Source organism: Staurois parvus, unplaced genomic scaffold (genome assembly GCF_062004578.1).
Source record: "Staurois parvus isolate SC_StPar_1 unplaced genomic scaffold, SC_StPar_1.0 ptg001161l, whole genome shotgun sequence".
NCBI lineage: Eukaryota > Metazoa > Chordata > Amphibia > Anura > Ranidae > Staurois > Staurois parvus.
In genome coordinates this window covers 207,376-224,567 of record NW_028318957.1, presented here as the reverse complement: position 1 = coordinate 224,567, position 17,192 = coordinate 207,376, and the positions used below count along the sequence as shown (strand labels likewise).

Here is a 17,192-nt window from a genome sequence, read left to right as displayed (position 1 = left end):
TCAGTAGTTCTGTGAAGCCCTCAGAGGTTTGTTAGAGAACAAAGAGCATCATGAAGGCCAAGTAACACACCAGACAGGTCAAGGATAAAGTTGTGGAGAAGTTTAAAGCAAGATTTGGATATAAAAAGATATCTCAAGCTTTGACCATCTCATAGAGCACTGTTCAATCCATCATCTGAAAATGGAAAGAGTACGGCACAACTGCAAAGACATAGCCGTCCACCTAAACTGACAGGCTAGGCAAGGAGAGCATTAATCAGAGAAGCAGCCAAGATGCCCATGGGAACTCTGGAGGAGCTGCAGAGATCCACAGCTCAGAGGGAAGAATCTGTCCACAGGACAACTATTAGTCGTGCACTCCACAAATCTGGCCTTTATGGAAGAGTGGCCATTGTTGGAAGAAAGCCATTAAGAAGTCCCGTTTGAAGTTTGTGAGAAGCCATGTGGGGGACACAGCAAATATGTGGAAGAAGGGGCTCTTGTCAGAGGAGACCAACATGAGACTTTTTGGCCTAAAAGCAAAACTAACAATATACATCACCCTGAACACACCACCCCCACCGTGAAACATGGTGGTGGCAGCGTCATGTTGTGGGGATGCTTTTCTTCAGCAGGGACAGGGAAGTTGGTCAGAGTTCATGGCGAGGTGGATAGAGCCAAATACAGGGCAATATTAGAAGGAGTCTGCAAAAGACTTGAGACCGGGGTGGAGGTTCACCTTCCAGCAGGACAACGACCCGAAACATCCGGCCAGAGCTACAATGGAATGGTTTAGATCAAAAGCATCTTCATGTGTTAGAATGGCCCAGTCACAGTCCAGACCAAAATCCAATGGAAAATCTGTGGCCAGACCTGAAAATTGCTGTTCCCAGACGCTTTCCATCCAATCTGACAGAGCTTGAGCAAATCTGCAAAGAAGAATGGGCAGAAATGTCCCTCTCTAGATGTGCAAAGAGACATCCCCAAAAAGACTTGCAGCTGGAATTGCAGCCAAAGGGGGTCCTACAAAGTATTGACTCCGAATACAAATGCCATCACACTTTTCACGGATTTATTCGGTTTATGACGGTTTGTAACAGGACAGAATGTGGAACATTTCAAGGGGTGTGAATGTAGGAATACTTTTTCAAGGCGTTGTAGACCTTCAATCTGCTATAGCAGTCAATGACAGAACTAGTTCTGGGCTCTCTTATTGGACAGTCTAGCATCCAACCCACAAACAGAATTATGAAAGAACGCAGTAATAAATATTACATTGTAAAATAAAGTTTGGAATGTTTGGAAAATTGCCATTGGCACACAATTGGCACCAATTTTTGTGTTTCCTAGGGCAGCCTAAAACCTAAATACACCACTGGTGCCATCTCTTCATCACTCCGTCTGTATTATCTCTGGATGAGCTGTGGAAGACAAATGCAAGGACGATCATTAGAGACAGCCGTGTCTCCCAAGTCACTTGATGGGGAAAATGTTCATGGCTGACTGGAGTGTCACCCCTTCATGTTCAGAAGTATTGGAAACAAAACAGTTACAAAGTCCTCCCCCCATCCTGTCCTGGGTGTATTAGTTCCTCTTTGATGTTTCATTCCTCTCTTGGGTCGGGTTATTCGTATCAAAATCTTATTCTCCTCGTCATCCTGAGCAATGTCCCATTCACAGCTGTAGCAGAGGTTCTTCCTCTGGATTCATCATGTAGAAACCTTCAGTTCTGGTCGGAGGGATTCCAGCTTTTTCAGTTTCCTTTTAGTTTCATGTGACAAGGAATTGTTCCAGATCCTAGAAGAGAGGATATAAAGCAGCCATCATTAAATGGTGGACTGCGGTCCGGACACCGACCAAGTGATGCTCCTGTCCGGACCGTCAGCCCACCAGACTAAAGGGTCATATCCCCGCCACTCAGCAGTCATTGGTTGCTGGGACCGTGGACATCCCAGCAATCAATGACGTCGTGTGTGCCCCCTGTGGCTCGGCATCTCTCCTGCTCCTTTTTTGCCCGCAGGGTACGATGTGACTTCATGCGGGCGCCTCTCCACCCTCAGCAAGGTTCTCCGCCCCCTGCAGCTCGCTACCTCTTCCGGCTCCCGCTCCCTGTCTGCCCTCAAGGTAGGGTGTGCTTCTACTTCAATAAAGATTTTCAGAGGCCAATGGGCACTTTTCATGGTAAATGGCACTCTGATGGGCACACTTTGTTAGGATGCAGTAAATGTAATTTGAATGTTTTTTTTTTTTTTTTTTTTACTGAAAATATAGCTTTGACAAACAGTTACCATAATATAATGTAACAAAAATGTGTAACTACCATGTTTATATTCTACAGGTCGTCAGCTTTTGTAGATTGTTTTGGGGTCCCTGCAGCAGGGAAGGAGTTAAAATTATATCTACTGTATATCCAAGAGCAAAACTGTGACATATTGCAGCTTACCAGTCTTTAAGGCCCCATTCTTGAGCGTTTTACAGCGCGAAGTTCGAAGCTCAAAAACGTTCAGGGGGGAAAAAAAAAAAATCAATATTCCTCTATGGAGATGGTTCACATCTCCACTCCAAGTCACCTGAAACAGAACGGCTGAAGCTCAAAAAAGTTTTGGAGCTACTTTTGTAGCTCAGATTGAGAAGATGTGCACGTCTTTGGCGCGTTTTTATTCCCATAGAAGACAATAGAAACGTGTGATTGGTGCGTATTTGCGCGCTTTTGCACGTTTTTGTACGATTTTCTGCTCAAATGAAAAAATGTAAAAAAAAAAGTAAAAATATATAAATAAATAAATACACATATAAACAAAAAAAACCATGATAAATAAATAAAAAATTAATAATTAACCCTTACCCTAAAAAAAATATAATATTATTATTATTATTAATAATAATAATGTATTTTTTAGGTGTTTATATTAATAATAATTACTATTATAATAAACACCTGAACAAAAAACACATTATTAATAATACATTTTTATTATTATTTTATGACTTTTTTGAGGTTAGGGGGTTATGGGTTACCGTATTTTTCGCTCCATAAGACGCACTTTTTCCCCCCAAAAAAAGGGGGGGAAATGTCCGTGCATCTTATGGAACGAATATTGAGCGGCCGGTCCGGTATTTCCGCAGCCACCACCGTGTCAGAATATCAGGCCGGCCGCTCAGCTTTTCTCTGCAGCATGACCTTACGTGTTCCTCAGTCCAGCACTGTACAGTCTTCCCGCGCCGGCATCTTTAGTGTCAGCACCCGGCTGTGACAGCCAGGTGCCCACTGCGCATGCGCGAGAAGCGCTGCGCTTTGTGAATGGCCCAGCATCTTCTGGGACACATGACAGATCCCAGAAGACGCCGGGCCATTCACAAAGCAAGGTGCTTCTCGTGCATGCGCAGTGGGAACCCGGCTGTCAACCGGGTGCCCACACTAAAGGGAGGACAACTCCGTAGAAGTGGGAGCAGGTACCTGTCAAATTCAGGTACCCGTTCCCCCTCCCTCCCCAAAGGTCCGCAGTCTCTTGGTCATCCCCTGTATTGTCTGCAATCTCTGACAGCCTCCTGTACCGTGTCCGCAGTCTCTGGTCGCCTCCTGTACTGTGTCCGCAGTCTCTGGTCGCCTCCTGTACCGTGTCCGCAGTCTCTGGTCGCCTCCTGTACCGTGTCCGCAGTCTCTGGTCACCTCCTGTACCGTGTCCGCAGTCTCTGGTCGCCTCCTGTACCGTGTCCGCAGTCTCTGGTCGCGTCCTGTAACGTGTCCGCAGTCTCTGGTCGCCTCCTGTACCGTGTCCGCAGTCTCTGGTCGCCTCCTGTACCGTGTCCGCAGTCTCTGGTCGCCTCCTGTACCGTGTCCGCAGTCTCTGGTCGCCTCCTGTACCGTGTCTGCAGTCCATTGGTTCAGAATATTTTTTTTCTTGATTTTCACCTCTAAAACCTAGGTGCGTCTTATGGAGCGAAAAATACGGTAATTATTATGAATTTATTGTTACATAGTATTTATGATTTTTATTTATTTGTGTATTTATTTTACATTTATTTATTCATCATCATTATTAATAATAATAATAATAATAATAATAATAATGTATTTTTTGTTTGGGTTTAGGTGTTTATTTTTTATTAATATTATTACTATTAATAATAAAAATTGCAGTAAACGCTGAAAACCACTACACTCAGATTTGAATTAAGCCCAAATGTGGTGGCTGCATTAGTTGAATTTCATTTATTTATGTACTCTGTTTAACAAGTTGATCTTTCCAGAAATGCTTTGTCTTTCTACTCTTCTTATAGGCAATTAGTAATTTCCTTCCAAGAAAGTGTCTGTAAATTACTAATTTCCTGCACCCCCCCCATAATGAAGATGCAGACAGAAGATGTTTGTAGCCCAAATCAGTTGTGCAGGCTTGGGTGACAACTCTGCTTTTCCTACACACAGTGCAGTCAGTCATCCTAGAACAGGAAGTGTGTTAAGGTGGTACTAAAGGTTCAATTTAAAAAAACAGAAACCCCAAAGAAGATGTTATACTGCTGTGTACAATCCAATCCTCCTCTTCTGGGGTCCCCCACTGGTGCTTCTCCCCCTTGACCAGCGCCCCCAATAGCCACTTGCTATGGGGGCACTGGTGCATGCTCGCTCCCAAAACCTGCTCTCTGTGTCCATAAGACAGACAGAGCCGCGGCTCGGCCTTGCCCTCTTCTCAGTGGCTCACTGGCTGCGATGGACACTGGCTCCTGTTTAAGCCAATGAGATGAGTATGTCCTGGGACAGCCAAGGCTCTCGTGCACATCATGAATCAAAAGGGGCTCAGGTTTGTATTAGGGGGGCTGTGGGGGGAGCAGCACACAAAAGGATTTTACCTTCATGCATAAAATGTACTGTATGAAGGTAAAAAACCTTTATCCTTTACAACCACTTTAAGCCTGATACACATGGGCAGAAAATCAGCTGGTTCAGCCGGTCTGTTGAACGGCATGCTGGAAAGCCAATGGCTGCAATCCCTGATCAGTGTATTCTGGCTGGAGGGGAGTCTCCCTGTCAGAATACAATATCTCAGTGGGAGAGATCCCTACATCATCCTTTGTGTTGATACAGGGATCTGGTTTTTTTTTTTTTTTTTCTATCCCACTGGTTGAGCGGAAAAAAAAAAAACTTTCCTGTGTGTACACAGCTTTACTGGCAGGATCAACAGGAGAAGATAAAGGAAAGGCCTGAAATCAGGAAATAAATGCCTCCAAAACATCTTAGGACTGGTAAGCTGCTAACAATGTGCACAGGAGCCTCGGCTTTCCGGAGACTCTACCTCCTCATTGGCTACGACAACAGCAGGAGCAATTTTCTCCCACTGCTGTCAATCACAGCCAGTGTCCCAAAGAGGAGGGGGAGGTGTTGGACTGCGGTTTGGTGTATGAATATACGCGCAGAGCAGCGGCTTAGGAGAGATCCTGCTCAGGTGCCCCCATAGTGAGCTGCTTCCTCTGGGAGGACTTGATAGGAAGGAGGAGCCAGAAGTGTCAGCGGGAGACCCGAGAAGAGGAGCAAAATGACTGCACACAGCAGGTAAGTATCACATGTTTGTTAGTTTTCTTTTTTACAAATTGCCTTTATTATCACTTTAAAACATATGATCCATACAGGTCCCATTATATATATCATTCATCAACTTATCATCATGTGTGTCCTATTTATTGCCTACATAAGGTCGTGTTCAATTCTAATTATATATAAAGTTATAAAACCCAACCACCTTATTATAGTTCCAATTCTAATCCTGTGAATAAGGCCCTGAAACCGGAGGAGGCCTTAACTCCCCCCCCCCCCCATATGTGTTGGCGGTATGTGATGCTATTAGTTGTTAAACAGACTGCTTCTACAAACATTGGTGAAAGAATGGGTCGCTCTCAGGAGCTCAGTGACTCCAAGGGTGGTCCCGTGATAGGTGGCCACCTGTGCAATAAGTCCATCCGTGACATTTCCTGGCTACTAAATATTCCACGCTCAACTGTTAGTGGGATTATAACAAAGTGGAAGCAACTGGGAACAACAGCCACTAAGTGGTAGGCCACAGACAGTGGGGTCAGCGCATGCTGAAGCGCACAGTGCGCAGAAGTCGCCAACTGTCTGCAGAGTCAATAGCTAAAGACCTCCAAACTTGGTGTGGCCTTCAGATGAGCTATTATTTAGCGGCGCTACATCACTTATTTATTTTTAATTTATGTACAAGCCTTTACAGCAACATTTTCTTCTGCAGTGCTAGCCAGCATGTCCTGTCGCCAGCATCTCCTGTTGTACCACCCCAGATGAATCCTCTCCTCATCCAGCTGTACTGGGTGAATCCCTGGGCAGGTTCCAGTGCCTGCGATGCCACTGCAGTGTGAAACAGTCCCAGGTGAAAAGCTAATCTAGTTTCCCAGCAGAGTGCATCTTTCCCCTCCCTGGCCCAGGGGTGCAAGTTTACTCACTCAGTCCTTCTCCTGTGCCGCTGGTGGGTTAGTGGCTGCTACCATGTCTTCTAGTTGGGCCGCTCCTTTCCCGTTGCATAGGTGATCCTCTTTCTGGGGGCTAGTGAAGTCCCAAGCTTTGCTTCCTCCAAGCTCCCCTGCCTGTAGGTGAGCCCTTCCCCATCTGAGCCCCCTCCCAGGCTCCTCCTCTCCAACCTCATCTTCCATTCGAACTCCCCCGCTGCTGAGCTGGCTCAGTTACTCTTAAAGGATGCCCTGACCCCTTGCCATGCCTCCTGTCGGGGATTGGCCAGGATCCTCTAAGACTACAGACCAGCCACTCTTTACCTCCGCCCACTGCTTCTAGATCTTCCTCCAAAGTTCTAGTGCAGGGGGAAGTAACCAGAAAGCTGGTCTGCAGAGCCTCTCAGCCCTGACCAAAATTTGACTTCCCTCTATCACACCCAGGACGCTACTCAGCCCTCCTCACTAACAATTAGAGCTAGAGCTCCCCCTAGCTGACGAGGAGGGAGCTACATTAAAAAATGTGCTGCACCAAATTGTCTGATACTGCAGTACTATGCGATTTGGTGGCTGCAAAATGTACACATTTTCTAGATGCATTAACATTTATTGGCATCTTCATGTGTCCAGCAAAGGCAGCGTATTCTGCGGTGTGGAAAACGCACACAGAAATGAGCATTTCCTGCACTGCTGTGAACCGGCCCTAAATCAGCTTTCTCTTCCTTGGATACTTTAAATAAGATGAAATGAAAGAAAAAGTAAGGCGCTTGTACAAATATTTGCTTTATTTATGTATTATATTCAAATGAAGACAACATACCGATCTGAAGATGTTTCTGCTTCTCTTATGACAAGTAAATCTGAACTATTACATCTAAATATTTGATTAGAAAGGTTTCTCATTTTTCCCTCTCTGGCAGACTAATCAAAGTGTCAAATGTCTTGTTTACTACAGTGCTGTGAATATACAGTGCCTTGAAAAAGTATTCATACCCCTTGAAATTTTCCACATGTCATGTTCCAACCAAAACCGTCGATGTGTTTTATTGGGATTTTCTGTGATAGACCAACACAAAGCAGCACATAATTGTGAAGTGGCAGGAAAGTGATAAATGATTTACAAATAAATATCTGAAAAGTGTGGCGGGCATTTGTATTCAGCTCCCTTTATTTTGATTCCCCTAACTAAAATCTAGTGGAACCAATTGCCTTCAGAAGTCACCTAATTAGTAAAGAGAGTCCCCCTGTGTGTCATGTGATCTCAGTAGTTCTGTGAAGCCCTCAGAGGTTTGTTAGAGAACAAAGAGCATCATGAAGGCCAAGTAACACACCAGACAGGTCAAGGATAAAGTTGTGGAGAAGTTTAAAGCAAGATTTGGATATAAAAAGATATCTCAAGCTTTGACCATCTCATAGAGCACTGTTCAATCCATCATCTGAAAATGGAAAGAGTACGGCACAACTGCAAAGACATAGCCGTCCACCTAAACTGACAGGCTAGGCAAGGAGAGCATTAATCAGAGAAGCAGCCAAGATGCCCATGGGAACTCTGGAGGAGCTGCAGAGATCCACAGCTCAGGGGGGAGAATCTGTCCTCAGGACAACTATTAGTCGTGCACTCCACAAATCTGGCCTTTATGGAAGAGTGGCCATTGTTGGAAGAAAGCCATTAAGAAGTCCCGTTTGAAGTTTGTGAGAAGCCATGTGGGGGACACAGCAAATATGTGGAAGAAGGGGCTCTTGTCAGAGGAGACCAAGATGAGACTTTTTGGCCTAAAAGCAAAACTAACAATATACATCACCCTGAACACACCACCCCCACCGTGAAACATGGTGGTGGCAGCGTCATGTTGTGGGGATGCTTTTCTTCAGCAGGGACAGGGAAGTTGGTCAGAGTTCATGGCGAGGTGGATAGAGCCAAATACAGGGCAATATTAGAAGGAGTCTGCAAAAGACTTGAGACCGGGGTGGAGGTTCACCTTCCAGCAGGACAACGACCCGAAACATCCGACCAGAGCTACAATGGAATAGTTTAGATCAAAAGCATCTTCATGTGTTAGAATGGCCCAGTCACAGTCCAGACCAAAATCCAATGGAAAATCTGTGGCCAGACCTGAAAATTGCTGTTCCCAGACGCTTTCCATCCAATCTGACAGAGCTTGAGCAAATCTGCAAAGAAGAATGGGCAGAAATGTCCCTCTCTAGATGTGCAAAGAGACATCCCCAAAAAGACTTGCAGCTGGAATTGCAGCCAAAGGGGGTCCTACAAAGTATTGACTCCGAATACAAATGCCATCACACTTTTCACGGATTTATTCGGTTTATGACGGTTTGTAACAGGACAGAATGTGGAACATTTCAAGGGGTGTGAATGTAGGAATACTTTTTCAAGGCGTTGTAGACCTTCAATCTGCTATAGCAGTCAATGACAGAACTAGTTCTGGGCTCTCTTATTGGACAGTCTAGCATCCAACCCACAAACAGAATTATGAAAGAACGCAGTAATAAATATTACATTGTAAAATAAAGTTTGGAATGTTTGGAAAATTGCCATTGGCACACAATTGGCACCAATTTTTGTGTTTCCTAGGGCAGCCTAAAACCTAAATACACCACTGGTGCCATCTCTTCATCACTCCGCCTGTATTATCTCTGGATGAGCTGTGGAAGACGAATGCAAGGACGATCATTAGAGACAGCCGTGTCTCCCAAGTCACTTGATGGGGAAAATGTTCATGGCTGACTGGAGTGTCACCCCTTCATGTTCAGAAGTCTTGGAAACAAAACAGTTACAAAGTCCTCCCCCCATCCTGTCCTGTGTGGATTAGTTCCTCTTTGATGTTTCATTCCTCTCTTGGGTCGGGTTATTCGTATCAAAATCTTATTCTCCTCGTCATCCTGAGCAATGTCCCATTCACAGCTGTAGCAGAGTTTCTTCCTCTGGATTCATCATGTAGAAACCTTCAGTTCTGGTCGGAGGGATTCCAGCTTTTTCAGTTTCCTTTTAGTTTCATGTGACAAGGAATTGTTCCAGATCCTAGAAGAGAGGATATAAAGCAGCCATCATTAAATGGTGGACTGCGGTCCGGACACCGACCAAGTGATGCTCCTGTCCGGACCGTCAGCCCACCAGACTAAAGGGTCATATCCCCGCCACTCAGCAGTCATTGGTTGCTGGGACCGTGGACATCCCAGCAATCAATGACGTCGTGTGTGCCCCCTGTGGCTCGGCATCTCTCCTGCTCCTTTTTTGCCCGCAGGGTACGATGTGACTTCATGCAGGCGCCTCTCCACCCTCAGCAAGGTTCTCCGCCCCCTGCAGCTCGCTACCTCTTCCGGCTCCCGCTCCCTGTCTGCCCTCAAGGTAGGGTGTGTTTCTACTTCAATAAAGATTTTCAGAGGCCAATGGGCACTTTTCATGGTAAATGGCACTCTGATGGGCACACTTTGTTAGGATGCAGTAAATGTAATTTGAATGTTTGTTTTTTTTTTTTTTACTGAAAATATAGCTTTGACAAACAGTTACCATAATATAATGTAACAAAAATGTGTAACTACCATGTTTATATTCTACAGGTCGTCAGCTTTTGTAGATTGTTTTGGGGTCCCTGCAGCAGGGAAGGAGTTAAAATTATATCTACTGTATATCCAAGAGCAAAACTGTGACATATTGCAGCTTACCAGTCTTTAAGGCCCCATTCTTGAGCGTTTTACAGCGCGAAGTTCGAAGCTCAAAAACGTTCAGGGGGGAAAAAAAAAAATCAATATTCCTCTATGGAGATGGTTCACATCTCCACTCCAAGTCACCTGAAACAGAACGGCTGAAGCTCAAAAAAGTTTTGGAGCTACTTTTGTAGCTCAGATTGAGAAGATGTGCACGTCTTTGGCGCGTTTTTATTCCCATAGAAGACAATAGAAACGTGTGATTGGTGCGTATTTGCGCGCTTTTGCACGTTTTTGTACGATTTTCTGCTCAAATGAAAAAATGTAAAAAAAAAAGTAAAAATATATAAATAAATAAATACACATATAAACAAAAAAAACCATGATAAATAAATAAAAAATAAATAATTAACCCTTACCCTAAAAAAAATATAAAATTATTATTATTATTAATAATAATAATGTATTTTTTAGGTGTTTATATTAATAATTACTATTATAATAAACACCTGAACAAAAAACACATTATTAATAATACATTTTTATTATTATTTTATGACTTTTTTGAGGTTAGGGGGTTATGGGTTACCGTATTTTTCGCTCCATAAGACACACTTTTTCCCCCCAAAAAAAGGGGGGGAAATGTCCGTGCATCTTATGGAACGAATATTGAGCGGCCGGTCCGGTATTTCCGCAGCCACCACCGTGTCAGAATATCAGGCCGGCCGCTCAGCTTTTCTCTGCAGCATGACCTTACGTGTTCCTCAGTCCAGCACTGTACAGTCTTCCCGCGCCGGCATCTTTAGTGTCAGCACCCGGCTGTGACAGCCAGGTGCCCACTGCGCATGCGCGAGAAGCGCTGCGCTTTGTGAATGGCCCAGCATCTTCTGGGACACATGACAGATCCCAGAAGACGCCGGGCCATTCACAAAGCAAGGTGCTTCTCGTGCATGCGCAGTGGGAACCCGGCTGTCAACCGGGTGCCCACACTAAAGGGAGGACAACTCCGTAGAAGTGGGAGCAGGTACCTGTCAAATTCAGGTACCCGTTCCCCCATCCTCCCCAAAGGTCCGCAGTCTCTTGGTCATCCCCTGTACTGTCTGCAATCTCTGACCGCCTCCTGTACCATGTCCGCAGTCTCTGGTCGCCTCCTGTACCGTGTCCGCAGTCTCTGGTCGCCTCCTGTACCGTGTCCGCAGTCTCTGGTCGCCTCCTGTACCGTGTCCGCAGTCTCTGGTCGCCTCCTGTACCGTGTCCGCAGTCTCTGGTCGCCTCCTGTACCGTGTCCGCAGTCTCTGGTCGCCTCCTGTACCGTGTCCGCAGTCTCTGGTCGCCTCCTGTACCGTGTCCGCAGTCTCTGGTCGCCTGCTGTACCGTGTCCGCAGTCTCTGGTCGCCTCCTGTACTGTGTCCGCAGTCTCTGGTCATTTTCTGTACCGTGTCTGCAGTCCATTGGTTCAGAATATTTTTTTTCTTGATTTTCACCTCTAAAACCTAGGTGCGTCTTATGGAGCAAAAAATACGGTAATTATTATGAATTTATTGTTACATAGTATTTATGATTTTTATTTATTTGTGTATTTATTTTACATTTATTTATTCATCATCATTATTAATAATAATAATAATGTATTTTTTGTTTGGGTTTAGGTGTTTATTTTTTATTAATATTATTACTATTAATAATAAAAATTGCAGTAAACGCTGAAAACCACTACACTCAGATTTGAATTAAGCCCAAATGTGGTGGCTGCATTAGTTGAATTTCATTTATTTATGTACTCTGTTTAACAAGTTGATCTTTCCAGAAATGCTTTGTCTTTCTACTCTTCTTATAGGCAATTAGTAATTTCCTTCCAAGAAAGTGTCTGTAAATTACTAATTTCCTGCACCCCCCCCCCATAATGAAGATGCAGACAGAAGATGTTTGTAGCCCAAATCAGTTGTGCAGGCTTGGGTGACAACTCTGCTTTTCCTACACACAGTGCAGTCAGTCATCCTAGAACAGGAAGTGTGTTAAGGTGGTACTAAAGGTTCAATTTAAAAAAACAGAAACCCCAAAGAAGATGTTATACTGCTGTGTACAATCCAATCCTCCTCTTCTGGGGTCCCCCACTGGTGCTTCTCCCCCTTGACCAGCGCCCCCAATAGCCACTTGCTATGGGGGCACTGGTGCATGCTCGCTCCCAAAACCTGCTCTCTGTGTCCATAAGACAGACAGAGCCGCGGCTCGGCCTTGCCCTCTTCTCAGTGGCTCACTGGCTGCGATGGACACTGGCTCCTGTTTAAGCCAATGAGATGAGTATGTCCTGGGACAGCCAAGGCTCTCGTGCACATCATGAATCAAAAGGGGCTCAGGTTTGTATTAGGGGGGCTGTGGGGGGAGCAGCACACAAAAGGATTTTACCTTCATGCATAAAATGTACTGTATGAAGGTAAAAAACCTTTATCCTTTACAACCACTTTAAGCCTGATACACATGGGCAGAAAATCAGCTGGTTCAGCCGGTCTGTTGAACGGCATGCTGGAAAGCCAATGGCTGCAATCCCTGATCAGTGTATTCTGGCTGGAGGGGAGTCTCCCTGTCAGAATACAATATCTCAGTGGGAGAGATCCCTACATCATCCTTTGTGTTGATACAGGGATCTGGTTTTTTTTTTTCTATCCCACTGGTTGAGCGGAAAAAAAAAAAACTTTCCTGTGTGTACACAGCTTTACTGGCAGGATCAACAGGAGAAGATAAAGGAAAGGCCTGAAATCAGGAAATAAATGCCTCCAACACATCTTAGGACTGGTAAGCTGCTAACAATGTGCACAGGAGCCTCGGCTTTCCGGAGACTCTACCTCCTCTTTGGCTACGACAACAGCAGGAGCAATTTTCTCCCACTGCTGTCAATCACAGCCAGTGTCCCAAAGAGGAGGGGGAGGTGTTGGACTGCGGTTTGGTGTATGAATATACGCGCAGAGCAGTGGCTTAGGAGAGATCCTGCTCAGGTGCCCCCATAGTGAGCTGCTTCCTCTGGGAGGACTTGATAGGAAGGAGGAGCCAGAAGTGCCAGCGGGAGACCCGAGAAGAGGAGCAAAATGACTGCACACAGCAGGTAAGTATCACATGTTTGTTAGTTTTCTTTTTTACAAATTGCCTTTATTATCACTTTAAAACATATGATCCATACAGGTCCCATTATATATATCATTCATCAACTTATCATCATGTGTGTCCTATTTATTGCCTACATAAGGTCGTGTTCAATTCTAATTATATATAAAGTTATAAAACCCAACCACCTTATTATAGTTCCAATTCTAATCCTGTGAATAAGGCCCTGAAACCGGAGGAGGCCTTAACTCCCCCCCCCCCCCATATGTGTTGGCGGTATGTGATGCTATTAGTTGTTAAACAGACTGCTTCTACAAACATTGGTGAAAGAATGGGTCGCTCTCAGGAGCTCAGTGACTCCAAGCGTGGTCCCGTGATAGGTGGCCACCTGTGCAATAAGTCCATCCGTGACATTTCCTGGCTACTAAATATTCCACGCTCAACTGTTAGTGGGATTATAACAAAGTGGAAGCAACTGGGAACAACAGCCACTAAGTGGTAGGCCACAGACAGTGGGGTCAGCGCATGCTGAAGCGCACAGTGCGCAGAAGTCGCCAACTGTCTGCAGAGTCAATAGCTAAAGACCTCCAAACTTGGTGTGGCCTTCAGATGAGCCCAACAACAGTGCGTAGAGAGCTTCATGGAATGGGTTTCCATGGCCGAGCAGCTGCATCCAAGCCATCCATCACCAAGTGCAATGCAAAGCGTTGGATGCCGTGGTGTAAAGCACGCCACCACGGGACTCTAGAGCAGTGGAGATGTGTTCTCTGGAGTGACCAATCACGCTTCTCTGTCTGGCAATCTAATGGATGTGTCTGGGTTTGAAGGTTTCCAGAAGCACGGTACCTGTCTGACGGCATTGTGCCAAGTGTAACGTTTGGTGGAGGGGGGATTATGGTGTGGGGTTGTTTTTCAGGGGTTGGGCTTGGCCCCCTAGTTCCAGTGAAGGGAACTCTTAAGGTGACATTTTGGACAATTTCATGTTCCCAACTTTGTGGGAAGAATTTGGGGATGGCTTCTTCCTGTTCCAACATGACTGCCCACCAGTGCACAAAGCAAGGTCCATAAAGACAGGGAGGAGCCATTTATTATGTTTGGCTCCTTTTTAAATCCTAATGATAACATAAATCACCCAAATAGACCTGAGCAAAAGTTTCCCTCCCCTGGAATGTTCGGCCTTGGTACAGACACACAAGGGGACACACAGGTTACAATGGCAAATAAACGTTCATTTCCCACATCTGTGGCTTTTTCAATTGCAATCAGTGTCTGTGTAAAAGTAGTATGAAATCGTTAGCTCTCACATGGAAGCACTGAGCAGGCTTAATACTGAGCCATGAGGATCAGAAAGAACTATCAAAAGACCTGCGTAACAAGGTAATGGATCTTTATAAAGATAAAAGCATATAAAGAGATATGCAAAGTCTTGAATATCACTTATTAAGGAGTGGAAAATTCAGGGAATACCAGGCCAAGGTCAGGTAGACCAATTAACAGCAGCCACAACTGCCAGAATAATTATTTGGGAAACAAAGAAAAACCCCATCTAACCTCAGGAGAAATACAGGCTGCTGTGTAACAAGATGGTGTGTTTTTTTTTTTTTTAAGAAGCACAATGGGAAAATACTTGAACTTAACTGAGCTGCGTGGTCAAGTTGCCAGAAAGAAGCCTTTACTGCACCAATGCTACAAAAAAGCCCGGAGAGGCGTGTCAAGGTGTTGTCAGGTGTATTGTAACCGGGCTTTTTTGAGGCATTGGCGCAGTAAAGACTTCCTTCTGGCAACTTGACCATGCAGCTCAGTTTTGTTCATGTATTGTTTATGGTCACTGTTTTTAATGCACTCATTTTTTCTGTATCTGTATGATGTCATTTTTTCTCTTTCATTGTAATTTCCTTCTATCCTTTCTTCAAGACAGACACTTTTACTCTATATCACTATATATACCGAATTCTTCCACATTGTATAGTTTGCCGGAACGTCCTGCATACAAGAAAAATATTCATGGTTGCAAAGTGTTTGGTGAGTTCAATTATCTGATGGAAAAATGTCTGCAGTGATTGTCTCTGCTCTGTTCAGGCCAGGCATAGAGGTCTTCGGAAGATTTCAATGGAAACTCTCCCAGAATATGATTGTCTCAGTCAGTCCTGTTATACTCACTGTAATTCCTCTATCCGGCTTGTTGTCAGAGCCGCCATCAGATCCCTGAAATGAGGACCCTCCAGATTGTTCCCAGACAGGTCCAGTGTCCTCAGTGTCGGGTTATTTCTTATTCCAGATGCCAGGTGGGGGCAGGAACTGTCTGTCAGGTGAGTATAGGACAATCTGTAGAAGAAGAGAAGAATGTTACCAGAAGGAAATGAATCCCCCCCCCCCCCAGGAATGAATGGAACTATTCTCTACATGGATGGAACTCATTTCTCTTTATTGGAATCATTTATATTCCATCACTTTATAAATCTCCAGGAAATAGAATTTTCTAAGACAAATGTTATAATGGAGGAGACCCCCCAATATTGTCCTCCATGTGTAGAGACGGTGATATCTCCATACACAGGATGAGCACAGAATACCACTGACATGACTCGTATTGTGCTATCATCTCCTTGTGTATGGAGCATGAATGGGATCAGCAGACAGTGTGAGGCCGGAATCAGCATTGCTAGTGATTGGACGGGAGGATTGTATCTGATATTCTATTTCTCTCTGCTGATCAGAGCTCTGTACTCATAGGACGTCATGGCGCTAAGTAACAAATGTTCAGTAATGGGGAGAGCTTCCGGAACTGAATAGCACGCCAGATGAAAAGAAAATGTATGAGAATCTTTAATGTCATCTATTTATACAGATACCAAAATAAATGTAGAGTGTTACTAAACCCCGGACCCCGCATTCACTATATCTGCTCTCCCCAGACCCTGCATTCACTATATCCGTTCATTCAAGCCTTCCATCACCAAGTGCAATGCAAAGCGTTGGATGCTGTGGTGTAAAGCACGCCGCCACGGGACTCTAGAGCAGTGGAGATGTGTCCTCTGGAGTGACCAATCATGCTTCTCTGTCTGGAAATTCGATGGACGTGTCTGGGTTTGGCGGTTTCCAGAAGCACGGTACTTGTCTGACGGCATTGTGCCAAGTGTAGAGTTTGGTGGAGGGGGGATTATGGTGTGGGGTTGTTTTTCAGGGGTTGGGCTTGGCCCCCTAGTTCCAGTAAAGGGAACTCTTAAGGCGACATTTTGGACAATTTCATGCTCCCAACTTTGTGGGAAGAATTTGGGGATGGCCCCTTCCTGTTCCAACATGACTGCACACCAGTGCGCAAAGCAAGGTCCATAAAGACATGGAGGAGCCATTTATTATCACAGAGTTGTTTGGCTCTTTTTAAATCCTAATAACAGAAATCACCCAAATAGACCTGAGCAAAAGTTTCCCTCCCCTGGAATGTTCGGCCTTGGTACTGACACACAAGGGGACACACAGGTTACAATGGCAAATAAACGTTCATTTCCCACATCTGTGGCTTTTTCAATTGCAATCAGTGTCTCTGTAAAAATTTTCAATGAGTTAGTTAGCTCAGACCTGCGTAACAAGGTAATGGATCTTTATAAAGACGGAAAAGCATATAAAAAGATATGCAAAGTCTTGAATATGCCAGTCAGTACTGTTCAATCACTTATTAAGGAGTGGAAAATTCAGGGAATACCAGGCCAAGGTCAGGTAGACCAATTAACAGCAGCCACAACTGCCAGAATAATTATTTGGGAAACAAAGAAAACTCCCACGTAACCTCAGGAGACATACAGGCTGCTGTGTAAAAAGATGGTGTGTTTTTTTTTTCTTAAGAAGCACAATGGGAAAATACTTGAACAAAAAAGAGCTGCGTGGTCAGGTTGCCAGAAAGAAGCCTTTACTGCACCAATGCTACAAAAAACCCGGTGAGGCGTCAAGGTGTTGTCAGGCGTATTGTAACCGTTTTTTTTGTGGCATTGGCGCATTAA

At 44.7% G+C, this 17,192-nt stretch overlaps 1 protein-coding gene across 1 annotated transcript in view; it reads right to left on the bottom strand.

Moving 5' to 3' along the window:
- Window positions 1-7,199: 7,199 nt before the first annotated feature.
- Window positions 7,200-17,192, bottom strand: part of LOC149439078 (NACHT, LRR and PYD domains-containing protein 6-like) — a 109,559-nt gene continuing 99,566 nt past the window's right edge. The window contains exons 10-11 of the mRNA XM_089659494.1: window positions 15,355-15,519; window positions 7,200-9,469 (exon numbers count right to left, since the gene is read on the bottom strand). Coding sequence (XP_089515620.1) covers window positions 9,382-9,469; window positions 15,355-15,519 — 253 coding nt within the window. The 3' untranslated portion in view covers window positions 7,200-9,381. The remainder of the gene's footprint in view (window positions 9,470-15,354; window positions 15,520-17,192) is intronic.